The sequence below is a fragment of the Jaculus jaculus genome, chromosome 4 (assembly GCF_020740685.1).
Source record: "Jaculus jaculus isolate mJacJac1 chromosome 4, mJacJac1.mat.Y.cur, whole genome shotgun sequence".
NCBI lineage: Eukaryota > Metazoa > Chordata > Mammalia > Rodentia > Dipodidae > Jaculus > Jaculus jaculus.
In genome coordinates this window covers 175,652,310-175,671,689 of record NC_059105.1, presented here as the reverse complement: position 1 = coordinate 175,671,689, position 19,380 = coordinate 175,652,310, and the positions used below count along the sequence as shown (strand labels likewise).

General features: G+C 43.6%; 1 protein-coding gene across 3 annotated transcripts in view; it reads left to right on the top strand.

Annotated features, from left to right (window-relative positions):
- Cd47 (CD47 molecule) overlaps positions 1–19,380 on the top strand; it is a 58,491-nt gene that overhangs the window by 30,079 nt on the left and 9,032 nt on the right. For all 3 annotated transcript variants that reach the window (XM_045147131.1, XM_045147129.1, XM_012950008.2), the window contains exons 4-7: positions 10,018–10,125; positions 11,464–11,556; positions 12,874–12,966; positions 14,777–14,869. In XM_045147131.1, the coding sequence (XP_045003066.1) occupies positions 10,018–10,125; positions 11,464–11,556; positions 12,874–12,966; positions 14,777–14,869 (387 nt within the window). The remainder of the gene's footprint in view (positions 1–10,017; positions 10,126–11,463; positions 11,557–12,873; positions 12,967–14,776; positions 14,870–19,380) is intronic.

Below are 19,380 nucleotides of genomic sequence, written 5' to 3'. Positions count from 1 at the left end.
GCACACGTGTCTGGAGTTCATTTGCAGTGGCTAGAGGCCCTGGCATGCCCATTCTCTCTCTCTCTTCTCTGTCTATCATCTCTCTATCTATCTTTATTTGTCAAATAAATAAATAAATAAGCAAAAAAAGAGCTTTAATAAAAAAAAAAGAAAAAAGATCAGCTGGAGACCTAGAAATGACCTACTGGTATATTCTCGTGACCTTCCGACTTCCACTTATATCTTTCTTTACCTCTGTTATTTTCCTGTTTAAAAATGAGAGCAAGATGGGCTCACCCAGCGTGTACGCTCTACACCCTCACGTTCCCCAGTGTCCGCAGGAGCACGGCCGTGGTTGTCTGTGCTCGCTTCCTGCGGCTGTGTTAGAATTTACTCTCACCCAAAATTTGATTGTAAAACTAACCGTGATCAAGGAGCCTACGCCTAGAGGTTACAAAGATATTTTAAGTTCCCAGATTCACGCTGTCAACATATGTTCCAGATGCACCTTATCAATTACTGCACTGCAGATGATAATGGTTGGTGTTCGCCTCATGGTCCTGACATCATTACCATTCTAAAACCTTGGCTAATTTTATGTATGAAAAAAGACTTTTAATTTCTGCTTTTGTTTGGAGGTTGAATGTTCGTTTTATATGTTTATACTAGTCATATTTAGGGACAGTGTTTATGAAGCTGAAGAAATACTTGGTGCAGTTGTTTTACTTTGGTTCATCTTAGGTACTCAGGTAAAGTGTGTGTGTGTGTGTGTGTGTGTAGGCGAGGAACATCTGTACTTGATTCGCCTAGCCTGTCCTCACATTTACAGGGATTTAATAAGTAGCTAAATATTTATGGATCTCTCACTCTGAAGATCAGGCACTGTGCCAGCCACTCTCCAGCAAAAGCATATTGATTTCCCACAGCGACTGTGGGCTATAGGTGCAGTTGCCATTCTTATGGTACACATAAGACACTGAGGCAGATCGTTCTGGAAGCCCTGAATTTGGACACTGTTGCTTACCACTATACTGTCTCTATATTTCTTTGTTGATGGATGAACCTGTATTAAGTTTACTACCCTAAGCCCATGAAACTTAGTGAAAGAACTTGCAGTAGTTTGAATGTGTTGTGTATCCCCCATAGACTCAGGTGCTTTATTAAAATGTGTAACTTTGTGTAGCAGACGGCTTCAGGTTCACTGAGATGAACTTCTAGACCAGGCACAGTTATGGAGGAAGGGATTTCTTGAAGCTTGCAGATCCAGGGGAAGTTCCATAATGGCAGAAGAAGCTGGCCTGCCTTCACAGGTTCAAACAGAGAGAGAGAGAAAGAGAGAGAGACAGATGTAGAGTCAGACACAAAAGCCACACAGCACAGCACACTTCAGGAACTCCAGCCAGGCACACTTTGCATCCCTTTAGATTGAAATCTCGAACCCACCACCACACCTTAGGATCTGCCCAGTGACACCGCCTCCAGCCAGGCGGCTGTAGATGGAAGCTACAAAGTAGTAAAACACTGAATATATTGGGGGGCATCTATCCAAATTAACACATTTGGATCTCTAGCTACCTTGCTGGAGGAGGTGGGTGGAGGGGACCCTTGAGTTTAGCCTTGAGGGGTGTTGAGGGGAAGCTCCGAATTGCAGCCCAAAGGTGCACCGAGGGGGTTGAGCTCTGAGTAGGTGCTGCTTGCTGCCGTTTGTGCTTGCTGCTCTAACTCTTTACGGGCTGTTTGCTCGTTCCTCTGCATGGATGTATGCAAGCAGCTTTCCCTCTACTGATAGAATTTCCCACTGGACGTGGAGGATCGAGTAAAGCCCTTCCTCCCATATACTGTGTCTTGCCTAGGTATTTATCCAAGTAGTCTACTACAGAGCTAAATGTTGGTGTCATGTGATGGGTTATTCTACACATGCCCACTGACTGGTACCTGCTGGGCACTGAGCGAAATGTTTGAGGTGTGGAAGTGACCTCCCATGACCCTTGGCTTACAGCCATCACATGCCAGTCACTGCTGTTAGGCAGAAGGTGTGTCCTCCTGTCCTGTGCTGGACCTCACTCTTTGCCTTTTAGCCCCCTTTTGTAAGGAGCTGCTTGGTTATAGCCTGAGCACCTCTTCAGACTGGGTGTTCCTCAGCACCCAGTGTGAAGTAAACCTTGTGGACTTGATAATGCAGACCCATGGCTTTTCCTGTCTAGATGTCTAGCTCTCTTTAACTTTTTGCAACCATCGCTTTACTTGGCTGTGGGGCGTTTCTGTCAGTGTTGTCTATAGCTCTGCATGTGAGTCTTTTGTGGTCCAAGAAGAAGCCTGAACCTTTGCTAACCTGTCAGTACAGACAGGAGGTTATGGCCTCACTTTGAGGAGAGAGTTTCTTTACAAGAAGCTGGGCTGGGGTCCTAGTGGGGAAGAAACCTGGAGAGATTTCTCTGCTCCTGGAGCCCGGCCAGCAACTTGGGAGCACCAGCCCTTGTTTCGAAGACAAAGGTCTCCTACATGGAGCTATTCCTAAATGTGTGTTTGGCTTTGAAGAATCTTAAGAACCAGTTCAGAGATCGCTAGGAACAAGCACTGAGCCCCCAGCAAGTAGAACTGCTTTCCGACACTTGTTATTGTTCTGGAAACTCTACCAGCTCCGAGTTTGTTGCTTCATTCAAGATCAGCTCCTGGCTGACGTCCAGGGCGCTCCATCCACATTCTGATGTCCTAAGTGGTTTCTGCCGTTTAGATGGTGGCTTCGTGATTTTTAGTACCGCCCACCCACTCTCTCCTCCCTGCCGATTTAAGGCTCAGCTGTAAATAAAGGGCTGGCTACATTCTGGAATTCTTTGATGCTGGCGTATCTTATTCTTTTGTTTTATTTTCTTTAAGCTTTTTTTCCTATACAAGGAGTCTTTTGCTTTGTATACAACTGCATGGCCATGAGGATGACTGAAACCTGAGCCTCCATAAGGCAATCCTCCCCCTTTTCCTCTCTCTCCCTCTCTCTGTGATGTTTTTGTATGTATGGCTGAGCGTGTATGCCAGAGCACACATGCACAGGTTAAAGAAGAGCCTCGAAGCGTCAGACCTCACTTTCCCCTCGGCTTTGAAACAGGCTCTTGATGACCCACGGGAAGGCCGGACCAGCTGGCCTGCAGGCCTCAGGGCTCTATTGACTCTGCCTCCCACTGCCGTGGGAGCGCTGGGATCACAGACGCATGCACCGCGTGATCCAACTTTACACAGCCTCCGCCCGCCAGGCTCGCACAGCAAGCCTGCGCCGCTGAACCATCTCCCCAGCCGGAAAGCGACCGTCATAACCAATGAGGAAAACGTTGCAGTGGAATGTCAGCTTCTGTCCTATTCTCCGCACAGAGCCCATGTCGAACCTAGAGTTTGCCAGCCTGGCCGCACTGCAGCCAGGAAGCCCAGGGACCCCCCATGTCACCATCAGCACTTGCACTGTGCACACAGGGGGCCACGCCGGGCGAATTTAGATGAGTTCTCAGGTCAAACTCAGGATCTCATGTGTCGCGGTTGCTGGGACAACCACCTGATCCGAAGCAGCTCCCTTGTGGGAGGAAAGGGTTGATTTTAGGCTTCGATTTCAGGGGACGCATCACCCCTGGCAGGAGAAAGCTGGCTCGCGTCCATAGATCATAACAGGGACACCACCAAACGCAGCAGCCAGAGCTCAGCCCGCTCTGAATGTCCCTTACAGCTGGACTTCAGGATGCACACGGCCCCCTCAGGGGCAGGCTGCTGGGGACTTAAGTTGCAAGCTTCATCAAAACTACCTCAAGCGATGGGGGTGGGGACACACATTCACAGTCAAGTGTCCACTTCGTGCTTGCATGGCAATCCCTTTAGTCACAGAGCCATTCCCTCAGTCCTCCCCCCACTTTTGCCTATGTTTGCTCTTTTAGTTTTCATGCCTGGGGTTTCCTTTGCATTATAAAATGTCTTGTGAGTTTATCACTGGGAGACAAGGAGACAACACAGCCATGCCCTGGCTGACTGTGTGCGGACTGAATGACAGACGCACAGTGACTGGTCCCCAGCAGTTGTCAAGAGCAGTGACTGGTGAGGGGACACTTTCTGCTATTCGGGTGGTGATTTGTGAACCAAAGAGAAAGAAGTGAAGTTTCTCTTCTGCAGCTTTTTACATGGCATATTGTAACAAAAGTTTGAACTGTGTTTTGGGAGACCAGTGTTAGGTAACTAAACCATGGAGTTCATGCATATCAGAACTGGGTAAAGACTGTATCTTTTGCTTCCTTTGCTGACTTTTTACTGAAGAATGTCACCTCAGGGTTTTGGCGGTATTTTTAAAACAATACTCATTTAATTGCAAGGAGTGGGGAGGATGGGCGTGCCAGGGCCTCCTAGCTGCTGCACACAAACTCCAGATGCATGTGCAACTGTGCATCTGAATTTACATGGGTATCAAGGAATCAAACCCTTGTCATTAGGTTTTGCAAGCAAGGGCCTTAACTGATGAGCCATCTCTCCATGCCCTTGCTCAGTGGCATGATCCTACAGGTATGCTCACTGGGAAGGACAAGGGAAAAAAAGTTCTCCCTCACAGCAACCTGGGGTCTTACTAAGTCCTCTAGTCTGGACCGGAGGCCGAGCTTGACGGAAATAATAAGTAAGCCTTGAAGCAAAGAATGGGATTTTGGCTGATGAGTCTGAAAAGTGAAGACATACATTGAGTGGCATTGATGATTTCTACCCAAGAGGATAAAATAGTCAGTAAGGGTAATCACACAGTCTTTTGTGACCTGGCTCCTCGCCCTGCATAATAAGCTTAGTTTAATGTGACTTCTGTCCACTAGGTTTGAACTCCCATTGTTTCCCCTTGAACCTGTCCACTTAACTATCACCTTCTGCATCAAACAAAGCGTATGGTTATGCATTGACATCGTAGGCGGAACGGTAACATAGTAGCAAAACTGTAGGTCAGCAGTTCACTCTTTTCCTTGACTCTCAAAACCCCGTTATCCCCATTTTTCAATACACTCTGAAATTCAGACACCAGACCGGGGTAAGTTTTAAGTAGGTTAACTCCACTGTTGGGCCTTCTTCCTTGTACTCAGATAGTTGATACAAAAATGCTGACTTCTTTGTTTCGAGGTCCTGCAGGTGCGGAATGGAATGTTCAGTCAGCAGTCATTTTGATGAAATGGGTTCATAAAAGACGGTGGATGGCCTATGGAATTTACTGTACAATTCCTCCTCTCCTGTGGCAAATGAACAGTTTATACGTGGTGGTCCACTCTTCTCCAACACCCATGTCTCAGAGTGTGCATGTCTTTGTGCTGACGTGTGTTGTAAATACTTTAAAAATAGCAAATGTAAGCAATTTTACTAGATAACATTGTAATTTGATTATTTTTATTTTTTATTAATCAGTTTTGTACTCAGCAAATATAGTCAGGCTCATCTATGTCCTACCCTCTTCCCCGGCCCCTCCTTGTTGAGGTATATGGGTCATGCATTCTGGAGTTAGCCCACAGTTATGGGTAGGATAAATGTCTCTGCATTTCATGACCCAACGTGTGGCTCTGACATTCTCTCCTCCCCTTCTTCCGCAAAATTTCCCTGAGCCATGTTGGGTTCATGTTTGGTCTGCTTCAGTGATGAGGTGTTGGGGGCCTCTGGGTCACCGGCTCTCTGATTTGGTAGAAGTTGATTTTTCTCTGTGTTGATCTCCTTCACCCTTGTGCTGGTACCCGGTTCACCAAGAGAACAGCACCCTTGCTTGTTTCGCATGCATGGCTGGAAGCTGGAAGAGAGTCAGTCCCCAGACAGCACTTCTAATGCCAGAAGGTGCTACATGGGCGACTGGGGAAAAATGACCAGTATCTGTCCAAGCAACTCATGGTCTAACCTACTTAGCAGCAAATAACCTGTCGTGGTACCCACACAAGTGCAATAGTGGCACACAGCCATGGTGGGGAACCAACTGCTCTTGATTTGGCTAACTGATCCCCTCAGTGGTACGGGACCCATAGCTGGAGCTGGAAAACAAGTCAGAACCATATCCAAACATAAGCCAACTGTCCATTATCAAGCTACCACAAATCGTGGGCTATAAGAGGTCCTACACCTATTAAACTCTCTATAAAAAAGTAAGAGTTATCTCATTTGTCTGGTGCTAACTTACTCTCCATTGGAGAATCTGCTTCTCCTTTTCAGATAGATGTAATTTGATTTTAGAAGTTATTACATGGACTTTACCCTATATTGAAAACAGTGTTGGCTGACAGTTCATTAGATACCAGAAGTACTCTAAATAACTTCCTGGAGTTACAAGAAAGCTTCTCTCCCTTCATGACTTGCTCTTATTTTGCTGTGAATTTTTATCGTCTGGCATGCCTTCCATCTCCTTACTCACTGTAAGGCTGCGCGCTGTCTGAATGTCATGTCTTGGAGCAAGTGTTAGGAGCCTGGATCTTGGTAGGTAAGCTGTGCTCTCGTGAGCTTTCCAGCTTGTTCAACCTCGAGTCTTCTCGTGCAAACTTAACATGATAGGTACAATGCTGACCGCGAAAGTAGCTTGGTAATTGTGTTAGGTTTTTTTTTTTTTTAAATTTTTATTTATTTATTTGAGAGCGACAGACACAGAGAGAAAGACAGATAGAGGGAGAGAGAGAGAATAGGCGCGCTAGGGCTTCCAGCCACTGCAAACGAACTCCAGACGTGTGTGCCCCCTTGTGCATCTGGCTAACGTGGGACCTGGGGAACCGAGCCTCAAACCGGGGTCCTTAGGCTTCACAGGCAAGCGCTTAACCGCTAAGCCATCTCTCCAGCCCTGTTTTTTGTTTTTTAATGAGAGAAGGAGAGAATTGGCACACCAGGGCCTCGAGCCACTGTACTGAATTCCAGATACGTGTGCATGTGTGATCTTTTGTGCATGTATCAACCTGTGCATCTGGCTTACATGGGTTCTAGGGAGTCAAGCCTGGGTCCTTAGGTTTTGAAGGCAAGTGCCTTACCACTAAGCAATCTCTCCAGCTCTTTTATTAGATTTTTATCAGCCACAACCTGTGAGCTCGCCTGTCTGTGACGTGTATTAGTCACAAAGAGAACAGAAAAACTTGTCTGTTCTAACATTAGCACTTTCTTCTGGTGGCTAAGGGAACATGTTACTGCTTTGTTCCCATGGATTTCAAAGGTTTAATACGTGATCTAAGACTAGACTATGCAACCGTTTATGGATTAATAGTGCTCAGACACTTATTGCTAAATAACAAAGTCTTCCACTTGCTCTTTGCTTTGAATGCAGAAAAGTGCCAGGTACAGTGTCTGTGCCAGGCAAAAATTCATAGAACAGGTGACTGAGCCGGCCCTCTGGAACCCCTTTTCCTGAGATGCAACATGGAAGATTTATTTTATACTGCGTATACTCTGAAATTACATTAAAGCTAAAGAACCTACATCTTGAAACTGAAAGAGAAAATTTTTAGAATTGCTTATTTGTTGACGAGAATGCCATTTTGCGCCAGGCAGGGGGTGCCCGCTTCTGAAGTTTTAGTACTTAAGAGGCAGAAGCAACAGGAAAAGGCATGTTCAAGGCCAGCTTGGGCTACATGGTAAAACCTTGTCACAAAACAAAACATATTGTTTCCTTTGTAATTTCCCATTTCTGTAGCAGGTAGCACTAAGGCTATAAACTTTTTGTTAAAAATGCTAATACTGTTATGTCATATGTATTTTATATATTGAATTCAATAGTTTTGGCTGGGGGGAATCTTTGAAAGTATACAGATTATTAAAAATCCATAGATTGTCTTGCTAAGCAACCAGAAAATCATACCAAGGCATTTGATAAGAGCCTGCTGTTAAGAATGCATTAAATAACTTTTATCCTAATGTGCTTGGGGAATTATATGAATTTATATTTTCCCTGTCATGTTTAATGTTTTGATAAATTTGACAAATAAAGACAGGAAAAAAAGATCATTAGCAAAAGCCCTTGAGATCTTTGGATTCTGCAGTATCTCAAGGTAGCTGAGAACATTGACAGCCGGTCAGACAACAAGATGCCCCCTCTCTCTTGCAGTGGGACCTGGTGAAGTGTGGCACAGTATGAGCCAGAAGAAACTACTTAGAAAGGCTTGCCCAAGAAAAAGGAGATATGCTTTCATTGCCTGCCTTTATTTACCCAGAACCCAGTGATGTCCTGAGGGCAAATAGCTGGTTAAGGAGAAGTCTTAAGGTAGTCTTGAAAATAAATCGCAGTTGAACCAGTCACTAGGAACTCAGCCACCTCTGATCCACAGGGTATTTATACTCAAAGGGAAAGGCCTTTTGATGGTAGATCACTGCTAGTTGTGTTTGGTGGTGGTTCTATCTTTGTGGTTTTTGTAACATTATTCCCTTACCCCTGAGCCTGAAGGGCATGCATTTTATATGAGGTTCAGCCTATTACCTTGTTAAGACATGTAAGCCTTGTTGTGCAAAATTTGTGCTGTACTCTAAATCCTTGCCATTTGATTTTAATGGCCCTTTTTCGGTATGAAATCAGACCTGGAAGAGTCCTATTGGGTTTGATTGGATTGATTGTGAGGTACTTGCCCAACAGCTCATACGCTACGACCTTTTACAGAATCTTTAGATAACAACTTAACATGGGATAAGTGGAAAATGTGGTGCCTGCTCCTTCGAGATTTGCCTGTGTCCTTGTGACCTTACACTCGACCTTGCTGTAGCCGGTCCTTGAGCCGAGGCCAGAGGGAAGCTGTGCAACATCTGTCTTAAAGGAGGCAGGGATGTGACGGAGTGAGGTCACAATGTCCTAGGATAGGTGGGAAACCAGAGCCAAGGAACCTCCCCAAGCATGCCCTGTTGCTCACTGTGCGTGTCCTTGATTCTTAATTCCCGTGCATGTCACTGACTCAGCTTCACGGATGGTGGTTGCCGTGGCCTCGGTCTCCCCATAAAGTGACCACGGCTGAGGTAACCTAAAGAAAGGGTGGGAAGAGATATAAATAACCTGTAGATCTGCAGTATACCTGAGCATGGGTTTTATTGTGGTCACGAAGGTATTTGTTTGTTGTTTCCTATTTATGTAAAATGCTTGTCATTTTAGTCAAAGAAAACTAGAAACAAGATACAGCATTTAAAATACCCCTTCGTGCCAGTCACCATCAGTTACCAACGCGAGGACGTGTGTGCAGGGGGCACATCCGAATGCCAGTCCCACGCTACGTTGCTCTCTGCTCCGTGTTTTGCTCTTAGCGTCGCTTTAACAGTTCTTGGTGAGCAGTTAATTTCAGTATTGCTCTAAACAAACAGGTCAGGAGAGAAAATATTTTTTAGACCTATCCGTTGCTGTGTTCTTTCAGAGCCAGTAACTGTGGGCATTTGATGATACCAGCTATGATGCAGTCTGTTGAATCTAGGCAGTTTCTTTTGGCTAAAATGTTGTCTTGGAAGTTTTCTCAATCAAGATTTCAAAGTATGTGATTTGTTCAGTGTTAGTGCTTTCCTCCTTTTCAGGACAAAATACCCCGATTTCCTGGTGCTTTACTGATTCTGGGTGAGGTAGAGCTTCTCCTTTTCCCTGCATTGCTAGTTGGTCACTTGTTTTCCATCAGGACGGTGTGTTGCGCTGTGGTGTGGTCGGTGTGGGGTACTTTGGCTCCTCATGGGACATTGGCCATGTCTGAAGGCACTGGGATGGGCATAATTGGGGGGAGCAGGGAGCTATGACTAGAACATGGGGTGTGGAGCCCTGGAGTTCTGTCATCTTCTGTAGTGCATGCAGCCATCCCCCCAGAAAAGAAGAAGGGGTGCAAGCCCTTGATGTGCCTCAGTGGAGAAATCTTGCAGTCTCTAACTGCAGTAAGGTGCAGGGGCCCTCAGCATCCATGACCCTGTATCTCCTGGCTTATGAGAAGATATGGGGAGACCTGCTGGTAGGAAGGGGTTCTGCCGAGGGAATCCGTTTATGGTGCATCATCCACCTCTCGGCCCGATATGCATTCTAGAAATGGCTTCACACACAGCTGACCTGATGTCATTATTTGTTTTTCTTTTAAGCACTTAAATACAAATCTACTCGAACAAGTAAGAAAATCATTCTGCTACTCATCACCGGATTAATGCTCACCATAATTGTCATCGTTGGAGCCATTCTCTTCATCCCAGGTAGGACGCTCAGGCACCAAGATGGCCGTGTAGTGTAGCGACTCGTGTTAAGGGCGATGCACGCATTGGCTTGCTGGGGCTGTTGTAACAGATGATGGGAAATGCATGACCACAGACGACAGAAATTCTCCCAAGGATCCTGAGTCATGATGAGTCTGCACTCAGAGTGTCACCAGGATTGGACCCCTCGGGAGGCTTTGGCAGGGGGAAGGCCATTTCTGGTCCTTCTGGCTGCCGGTGTTCACAGACACGTTGCATCTTTAACTTGTGCCAGCCTCTAACAGCCAGCTCTGCCTCCCTGGCCACACAGTGCCCTCTCCTGCGTCTTCTCTGCGCCCTCATGGGATTTCCCTCCAATCCCCTGTCTCACGAGGACTCATGCCACCCACGTAATTTGAGATAGGTTTCTTCCTCAAGATTCTGTGGTGAATATTATCTTTCCCCATTTACTGTAGTTATCATTCTTCTGCTGCATAACAAGGTGATAGCAACAGGCTCCAGGGACTGGATGTGGGAGGATAATTAGGACCACCACTCTCTCCACTGTGGAGGGAAGCTTTTCTTTGGCCAAAGTATGGAAGTGGGAATGGATATGGGAACCGTGTCTGTCAGAGGAGGCAGCTGCACCTGGGGATGTCAGTGTGAGTGGGCGGTGAGGACGAGGCCCTGGGAAGAAAGGTGAGGGCAGAAGGGGGCTCCCTGGCAGACTGGGGACCCCACTGGGTTGTGGTAAGGCAGATGGCAGTGCACGTATGCTCACGCGAGTATTCAACATGCTGAGATATAAAATCTTCAGTTTTATTTTAAGTAACCGAGAGAGACAGAGAGGGAGAGAGAGGGAGAGAATCATTTGTTGTTTGTGATGTTGCAGTCAGGTTTGCATTGCTGGTAGAAATCACTCAACCAAGAGCAGCTTGTGGGGGAAAAAAGAGGATTATTTTGGTTTACAGACTGGAGGGGAAGCTCCATGATGGCAGGGGAAAACAACGGCATGAGCAGAGGGTAGATATCACCCCCTGGCCCACATAAGGTGGACCATAGCAACAGTACAGTGTGCCAAACACTGGCAGGGGAAGCTGGCTGTAACACCCATAAGCCCGCCCCCAACAATGCTGTGCCTCCAGGAGGCTTTGATTTCCAGTTGCCTTCAGCTGGGGAACCTAGCATCTGAACACCTAAGTTTATGGGGGACACCTGAACCAAAGCCCCACATGTGAACTTGAGAGAAACTTTTGAGTGTGTCACAGTGTAATTGAGATTAAAACAGTTATTAACTTATGTGCTTCAACTTCACAAAGTATGCAAGAAAATATTTCACATACGCTTATGTATTAACAGGAGAATATCCAGTAAAGAATGCTTCTGGACTTGGTCTCATTGTAATTTCTACAATAATATTAATATTTCTTCAGTACAATGTGTTCATGACAGGTGGGTATTTGTTCTTATAGCATGAATTTACCTTTTCCTTTTAAAAAAGTAGTGTTTTAAAAATATTTTATTTTAGTTTACTTATTTACTTTTGAGAGAGAGTAAGAGAGAGAATGGGTATACCAGGGCCTCTAGCCACTGCAAACAAACTCCAGACACATGTGCTACCGTGTACATCTGGCTTACATGGGTCCTGAAGAGCTGAACCTGTGTCCTTAGGCTTTGCAGGCAAGTGCCTTAACCACAAAGTCATTTCTCCAGCCCAAAACAGTAGTTTTAGTAAAAATGTTCTTGTATGTGTTTTAATAGCTCAATAAAAATCTGTTTACTAAGAGTTGTCTCTTGTGTTCGTAGTGATATTTTCTTTTTTTTTGGGGGGGGTTTTCGAGGTAGGGTCTCACTCTAGCCCAGGCTGACCTGGAATTCACTATGGAGACTCAGGGTGGCCTCAAACTCATGGCGATCCTCCTACCTCTGCCTCCCGAGTGCTGGGATTAAAGGCGTGTGCCACCACGCCCGGCTCATAGTGATATTTTCCATACAGATTGAATTTTAAGGTTACTTTAGATCTTCAAGGAAGTCATTCTGTAAAAAGAAATTCTATGTATTTGATAGCAGGTAGCATAATTTAAAGTGTGCTGTGTAATTTTCAATGATTATTTGCATATTGTAATTTCAGGTTTTGTGGTTATCAATTAAATGTTAGAAGCACTTATTTATTTTCTTTTACTAACCCTCTGCATCAAGAAGACTAGCTCTATAAAATATGGTTGTAAATCACAAATTTTGGAAAGAGACTTTCTTTAGCTAGTGGTGACACTATTTTGAAAAGACAGTTAGAGGTCTTGCCAATAGACCATATCATTTTCTCCTCATTTTAAGAGTAAGTCACTATCATGGTTTTGTTGTTCTTACTAAAGGTTCCCAGTTGACAGTGAGTGAGAGCCTGGCTCTGACTTGCTAAACAAGGGAAAGGTCAGTTCATTACAGAATCACAGATCTTGGGCATTCATGATAGAGAGGCTGCGTTCGCATTTCTGTGCACGAGACCGGCTGCCGATGTGCGGGGCTGCTACATGTACTGTAAAATGCACACGTGGCCCAAAACTATCAGTTCCTCTCAGAAGTCGGTGACCATAAGAAGTTGGGGAAGGTGTAAGTGTGTATTTGATACTTCCCGGAAGGGTGAAATCCCGGAGGCATTGTGTGTCATCTGATAAGTCCATCTGGTCATAGGATCATTCTGGTCATATCCAATGCCAGGAGGAGTGGTCATCAGTTCCCTCACCACTCTGCTCTGTCCCTTGTCTTCCCCAGCATTTGGGATGACCTCCTTCACCATCGCCATATTGATCACCCAGGTGCTGGGCTATGTCCTTGCTGTGGTTGGACTGTGTCTCTGTATCATGGGTAAGGATTACGACCTCTCCTCCTGCAGTCCTGTTTTCTTTCTGCATTTGAAGCTTTTATTAATATATGTGTGTGCACACACATGTGCAGATAGATAGATAGATAGATAGATAGATAGATAGATAGATATAGATATGTATATAGATATAGATATGTATATATATATAGAGAGAGAGCAATTGAGGTATACTGATATATATATATATATATATATATATACACACATATATATATATACATATATATATATATATATATATGTATGTATAGAGAGGGGGGGACAGACAGACAGACACATATACACACACTTTTAGGGCAGTTTTGGTTTCACAGAAAAAAATGAGTGGAAAAGAGAAATAAAGTTTCCATATCTCCCAACTCTTTCTTACATTACATTACATTAAGTGTACATTAACATCCCAGACAAGACTGGAACAATCGATGAGCATGCAGAGACATCATTGTCACCTGGCTTCTGCGGTGCTTCATGCCTCGTGTTGCCTCGTGGAGCTTTTGAGGCTGTGGCAGAGGTGTAATGGCACGTGTCCTCCGTGGAGGCGTCATGCAGACTGCCTCCCTGTGTTCTACTTGTCCATCTCTCCATGCACGCCTCCTGCAACAAGCTCTTCCCTTTGCACACGGTGTTACACCCCCCAGAATGTCTTAGAGCCCGAATCACACTGCAGGTCATCTTTTCCATAGAAAAGTGAATCTACATTTCCTCCATGTCTCTAGAGCTTGATGGCTCATTACTCTTTTTCATGTTGAGTAATACTCTGTCATGGGAATATGTCATAATTTGCTCATAAATGCACCTTAAAGGGCATTTTGGTTGCCTTCAATTTTTTTGTAACCAGGTGTAAAGTTTCTTGGAATATCCTACAGCATGTTTTTGTATGTGTAAGTCTTCAACTTTATCTGGGTAACTACAAGGAGTGTTAAGGTAAAGTTAATTTTGTAGTCATCCGATGAACTCTGGTACCACCAATCAAGGAGTGAGATTTTCTGTCTCTGCACATATGTTTTACCACATGTATAGTGAGCCTTTCCTTTTTAAAATTTATATGTATGTGTATGTTTGTGTGGATGTGTGTGTGTGTGTGTGTGTGTGTGTGTGTGTGTGTACATGTGTATACCATGGCACAGAATAAAGGTCACAGGACAACCTTGAGGTATTTATCTTCTCCTTGTTCATTCTTCTTGAGTCATGGTCTCTCTTGTTTTGTCACTGCATGTGTCCCAGACTAGCTGGCCCATGATCCTTGGGATTCCCCCTCGCTCTTTTTCCCATTGCAACAGGCAAGCCGGGATCACAGGTGCATGCACCACTGTGCACCTGTCTGGCTTTACATAGGTGTCAGGGAGTCAAATTTGGGCCAGCAGTCATTCAAGCATGTCACCTGGATTGCTGAGCCATCTTAATATTTGCAAGAAAACTTTAAAAGCAACCAAGCTGTAATTGGCTGGAAAGACTTTGCACACTTTCTCACCATTAATCTAGATATGATAAGGGAATGTTATGCCAAGGAGATTTTTTTTTCTTGTAATAATTGAGAGTTGTTTCACTGACTGACTTAATAAAGTTAGTGTTTATTTATTTATCATTAGGATATGAATATATGAATTAGAAGGTACCTTGCATGGGAGGCTTGGCGGTAGAGTGTTGGCCTGGTGTGCAAGAGGTATTGGTGTGGAATCCCAGCACCGCCATAAGACAAATAAAACTGTGTTATTAGTTATTTTTAATTTCTTTTAAAAGTCAGTTATTTTATATGAATTTCTAATGTCAGATTTCATTTTTTTTCTACAGCATGTGAACCAGTTCATGGCCCTCTTTTGATTTCAGGTTTGGGTATCATAGCTCTAGCAGAATTACTTGGACTAGTTTATATGAAATTTGTGGGTAAGTTCTTTTTATTTTTGTTACCTTCCTTGGAGAATTTCGCAAATATAACTCAGAAAAGGAGTTTAGTTGGTTTTCTTCAATTCAGGCCCAAAGCGATATAGTGACACCTTGGAAAATGTGGGAATGCACTTGAAATGAAGATGCTTAAAGATGGAAACGGCACAGGAATTAATAAAAATTGCTTTGTTTTATATTTACATATAGTACATAAAGAACTTGGATCTTTTGTAAAAAGTGAGATCCATTTTACATATTTATTTTTAAATATTTTCACTTACTTATTTGTGAGCAGAGAGAGGGAGAGTAAGTTAGAGTGAGAATGGGCACCCTGGGCCTTCAGCCCCTGCTAATGAACTCTACACGCATGCTCCACTTTGTGCATCTGGCTTTATGTGGGTTCTGGGGAATTGAACCGTGAGCTGAGAGGTTTTGCAAGCAAGCGCTTTTAATTGCTGAGCCATCTCCCCAATGTTAAAATCCATTTAAACTAATGTTACTTTTTTCATTATCCCTTACTTCAATGATAGGGCTCCTTGATGGAGACCTGTTTGTCACTTTCTGTCCTTACGCACTACCTATACATACCGACATGCCCTAAGGAGACGGAATTTGAAAATCACTCCTGTCATTTTAAAGTTTAGTGACTCCTACTGCATTAATTTAAAATGATTTTTAAGTAAAACCAATATAATAAAATAGTTCTTCTTTAAGATTGTGCTACCTTTAAAAAACAATTCTTAGTAAGTGTGACATTGATTACATTGTTTCTAACTTTGATATTTGATCTGCCAATAAGTAGCAGGTTTATGAATTCCGGTTTTGAATATATACAGAGGTAGATACCTTTAGAAGTTCTGAAATTTGTGTGTTTTGTTGTCTTAGCTAAGCCAAACATGTTGCCTGCCAACTGATTTATGGTAGTCTCCCTTAAAAGAACTTGTTTCTTTATTTATGAAGTAAAGCAAAACCTCCACCATATTTCAAGATAATCTAGAGTTACAAATTCATGAAGTAAAAACAGCATTGCTTCTGCTTTAGGTAAACAATCTTACGTTTCTACAAACTAATGCAAAACTTGAATAATTACAGTGAAGAAAATTTTCATATGATTTGTATAAGCAAAGCATTTTTACCTCTATTTTTTTAACTTTGGCTCCTAAATCCATTAATTGAGTTTGGTCTGTTACATATTTTTTCTCCCTTTTAATGAATGCGTATTAGATACACCATCAAAATATGCAACCAAAATGTGCCTATCTTTGGTTTGTATGTTCATAAGTCATAGCTCATTCTTGCCAACATTTCCTAACTGCATGCAACATAAGCCTGCGTAGCACCGCTGAGTCCATGGGCAGTGGGCTGGTGTCTGCGTGCGGGCTCTTGAATTCTGCTGCCCTGTTATCTTTCTGTTGAGTCTTCCAATCACCCGAGTCTGGCCTTGAGAGGTGATAGGGCTGATTCTGTCACCGCGTGCATGTCTAAGAATGGGGCGTGACCTGCGGTATTCGCATAGCTATGATGAGGTGGGGGGGCATGAGGTGTCTCTGAGTGTGGGTCAGCTTTAAGCTGCCACCCTTCCCTTGTCTGTCTAGAATACCTACCTCCTTTTGTTGCCATGCCTACTCATGCCACCCATCTGGCAAGGCGTGCTTCTCGCTCTGCACAGTTGCCATCAGGGCCGGCCTTGCTGCCTCCCCAGGAATAGGATCCTGGGGGCTCTGTTGCCTCTACGCTCTCACTTCTGTGCCTGACTTTCCTGAGAAGCTTGTGAAACCATTAAAATGGTTGTTTAAAATTACAGTCATGAAAGTGCAATCACTACAAGAACCCCAAAGTATTTTCTTTATCATGGTTTCAGTGGATAAATATACTATATGTAAATTAAGAATTCAGTCCAATTTTATTTGGCACTTTGAGAATATTCTCAATTAACTTTTCCAATCGACTTGTGTGATGCCAGAGTGCAGAGCCACCTTCGGTCAGTTGAAAGGCACGGACATAACAGGCACAGGAAAAGCTGCTGCTTAGATGATGTGGTAGGTAGACTAGGAAGTTAATGTGCTCTGTTCATGTGCTACAGCTGTGTAAATCTGCATATATATTAAATTAAGGTTGCAAATTTGAGCGTATGTATCAAGAAGTAAGAGTTATATATATTTCCCAAATAATTTCTGTGTATTGAAGATGCATTTGTAGAAATGAATGTCTGGATTTCAATGTAATAAAATCCTTAGATACTTTAAAGAAAAACCCAAGCTGTCTCTTAAAAGTGAGTTAATATCCCGTGAGAATCTGAACTTCTATATTTTTCATTATTTCCAAATTTAAATTTGTAGCCTTAATTGTAATTTTAAAGGATATGATTTAGACATTTGCTTTCTTTAAAAAAAATCTTGCAATTTTTTTCTTTCATACTAGACGCATTTTAATTTTATGAAGTCAGAAAGTGGGCGTGGAATAATAACTGAATGTGAGAGCATATGAAAGATTAAAAAGAAATGACTTTATTCATTGAACTTGGACTTGTTTATATGGGAGGCCTGCATTCATGATGGATGAGGGCCAGTGTGAGATCATTTTGAAAACCGTTACCAGTCAGTTCAGTATGTCCAAATCAACCTGATAATAGTCAAAGTCCTATCTACCACAACATCTCAGATACTCATTCTAAAAGTATACTAGGGCACAATGTCTGTGTATACACACACACCCAACATGCTTGTGCACGTGTGTATTCAGATATATTGTCTTCTCTGTTGATGATAGGTGATTCTGGAAAAAAAAAACCCAAAGAACTGAAATATATGTATGGCATGTAATTGGGTATTTCAGAGAGAGAACAAACTAAGAAAGACTGCCAGTAGGCTCATGTGGCTACTTAGAGCTCTCGATTAAAAATTTATGGCTCTCAATGCCTGTGCTGACGAGAGCCACAGACCAGTCCTGTTCAGGGCTCATCACATGGATTATATCCTCATTGGGGAGAATTAACTCAGGCGACACTAATTTCTGAGCTGTCTCAGTTTATAAAGATAGAGGAACATAACTGACTGGTATTTCTCATAGTTAGATCTTTGCTCAGAATGGCCTAGCCAGATGTCACATTCCTTAGACTTGAAAATCGGAACTTAGCAACTAAGCACATGGTTGGTGGAAAGAAGAATTACTTGACAATTCTTAAAACTAATTCTGACCAGTGCATCTATGGGCTCCACAGTATAACACTAACATTTCCTCTGACCCTTCATGTTACCAATCAGAAAACTAGATAGCACTTTTCCTTTATGAAACTTAAGATGCAGTGCATGGTAGCTGAGGGAAGTTGTACATACATGGCTGTCAGATGGTCCCTAACAAGGATCTGGTTCAGCTTGGTTATTTGGAAAGCTGCTGGATGTGATATACCTCAGCCCATTTCATTCCTCGACAAGCAGCGGCCTTCATACGCACATAGATGGAGCTTACAGAGCGGGAGACAAAGTGGTTCAAGTGCACCTGAAACAGCAGCCATCCCACCACCTTCTCCCCGGAAAGAGCTGGTGGATGTTCTCTTGTTTCATACAGATTCCTCTTAGCAGCTACCTCAGGCCCCTATTAGTTTTGAATCTGGTCATCTTCTCTCTTGTCCCTGATGCTGCGTTCAATCTGCATGATTTAAGGATTCTGTTTTGCTCCCATTTCTTGTGGGACTGGGTCATCTATTCCGCGGTAGCTCTTGGCGCATGGGCACTTTTCTCCAAGCTCTGCGCTCCTCCTTGCTTACTTCTGTTTCTGACTTTGCTCCCTTCCCCATCACCAGTTTTGTAGTCTCCTCACGGCTTTTCCCCTCTTCTGTGTGGATGAGAGTGAAAAACATACTTGTCCAGTCAGTTACCATTTCCAGTTTGAGAAAGCATTATCAGGCTGGCCCACGGAATGGCCTTCCTGGCATCAGAACCTGTCTTGTTTTCCATCAGCTCTAGAAGAAGCATGATGGGCGGTTATGGGGGGTGATCCTAAGTAACTAGCACAGAGCAGCAGATTGCCCCGACCCTGTCTCCATCAGCTAATGAGCAAGACAGCCCGCCTTCCACACCAGGTTTTGGTGCAATCCCACAAACCCCAACGCAGTTTCCATCTTCTTACTCATGTCGGTGTGTATGACTTGAAAATGATTCTCTTTTGCTCGCTTCTCTTGTCTGGTGATATCATGAATTCTGTTGTTACTTTCTGAATGGTTGAATGGGTGCATTTTATGAGAAGTTTGGATTTGTGAAGTGAGAGATGAGTGGCATTGCAGTCAGGTTCGCATTGTTGGTAGAAATCACCCAACCAAGAGTAGCTTGTGGGGAAAAAAAAAAAAGAGGTTTATTTTGGCTTACAGGCTTGAGGGGAGAAAGCTCCATGATTGTAGGGAAAAATGAGCAGAGGGTGGATATCACCCCCCTGGGCAATATCATGTGGACCACAGAAACAGGCGAGTGTGCCAAACACTAACAAGGGGAAACTGGCTATAATACCCATAAGAG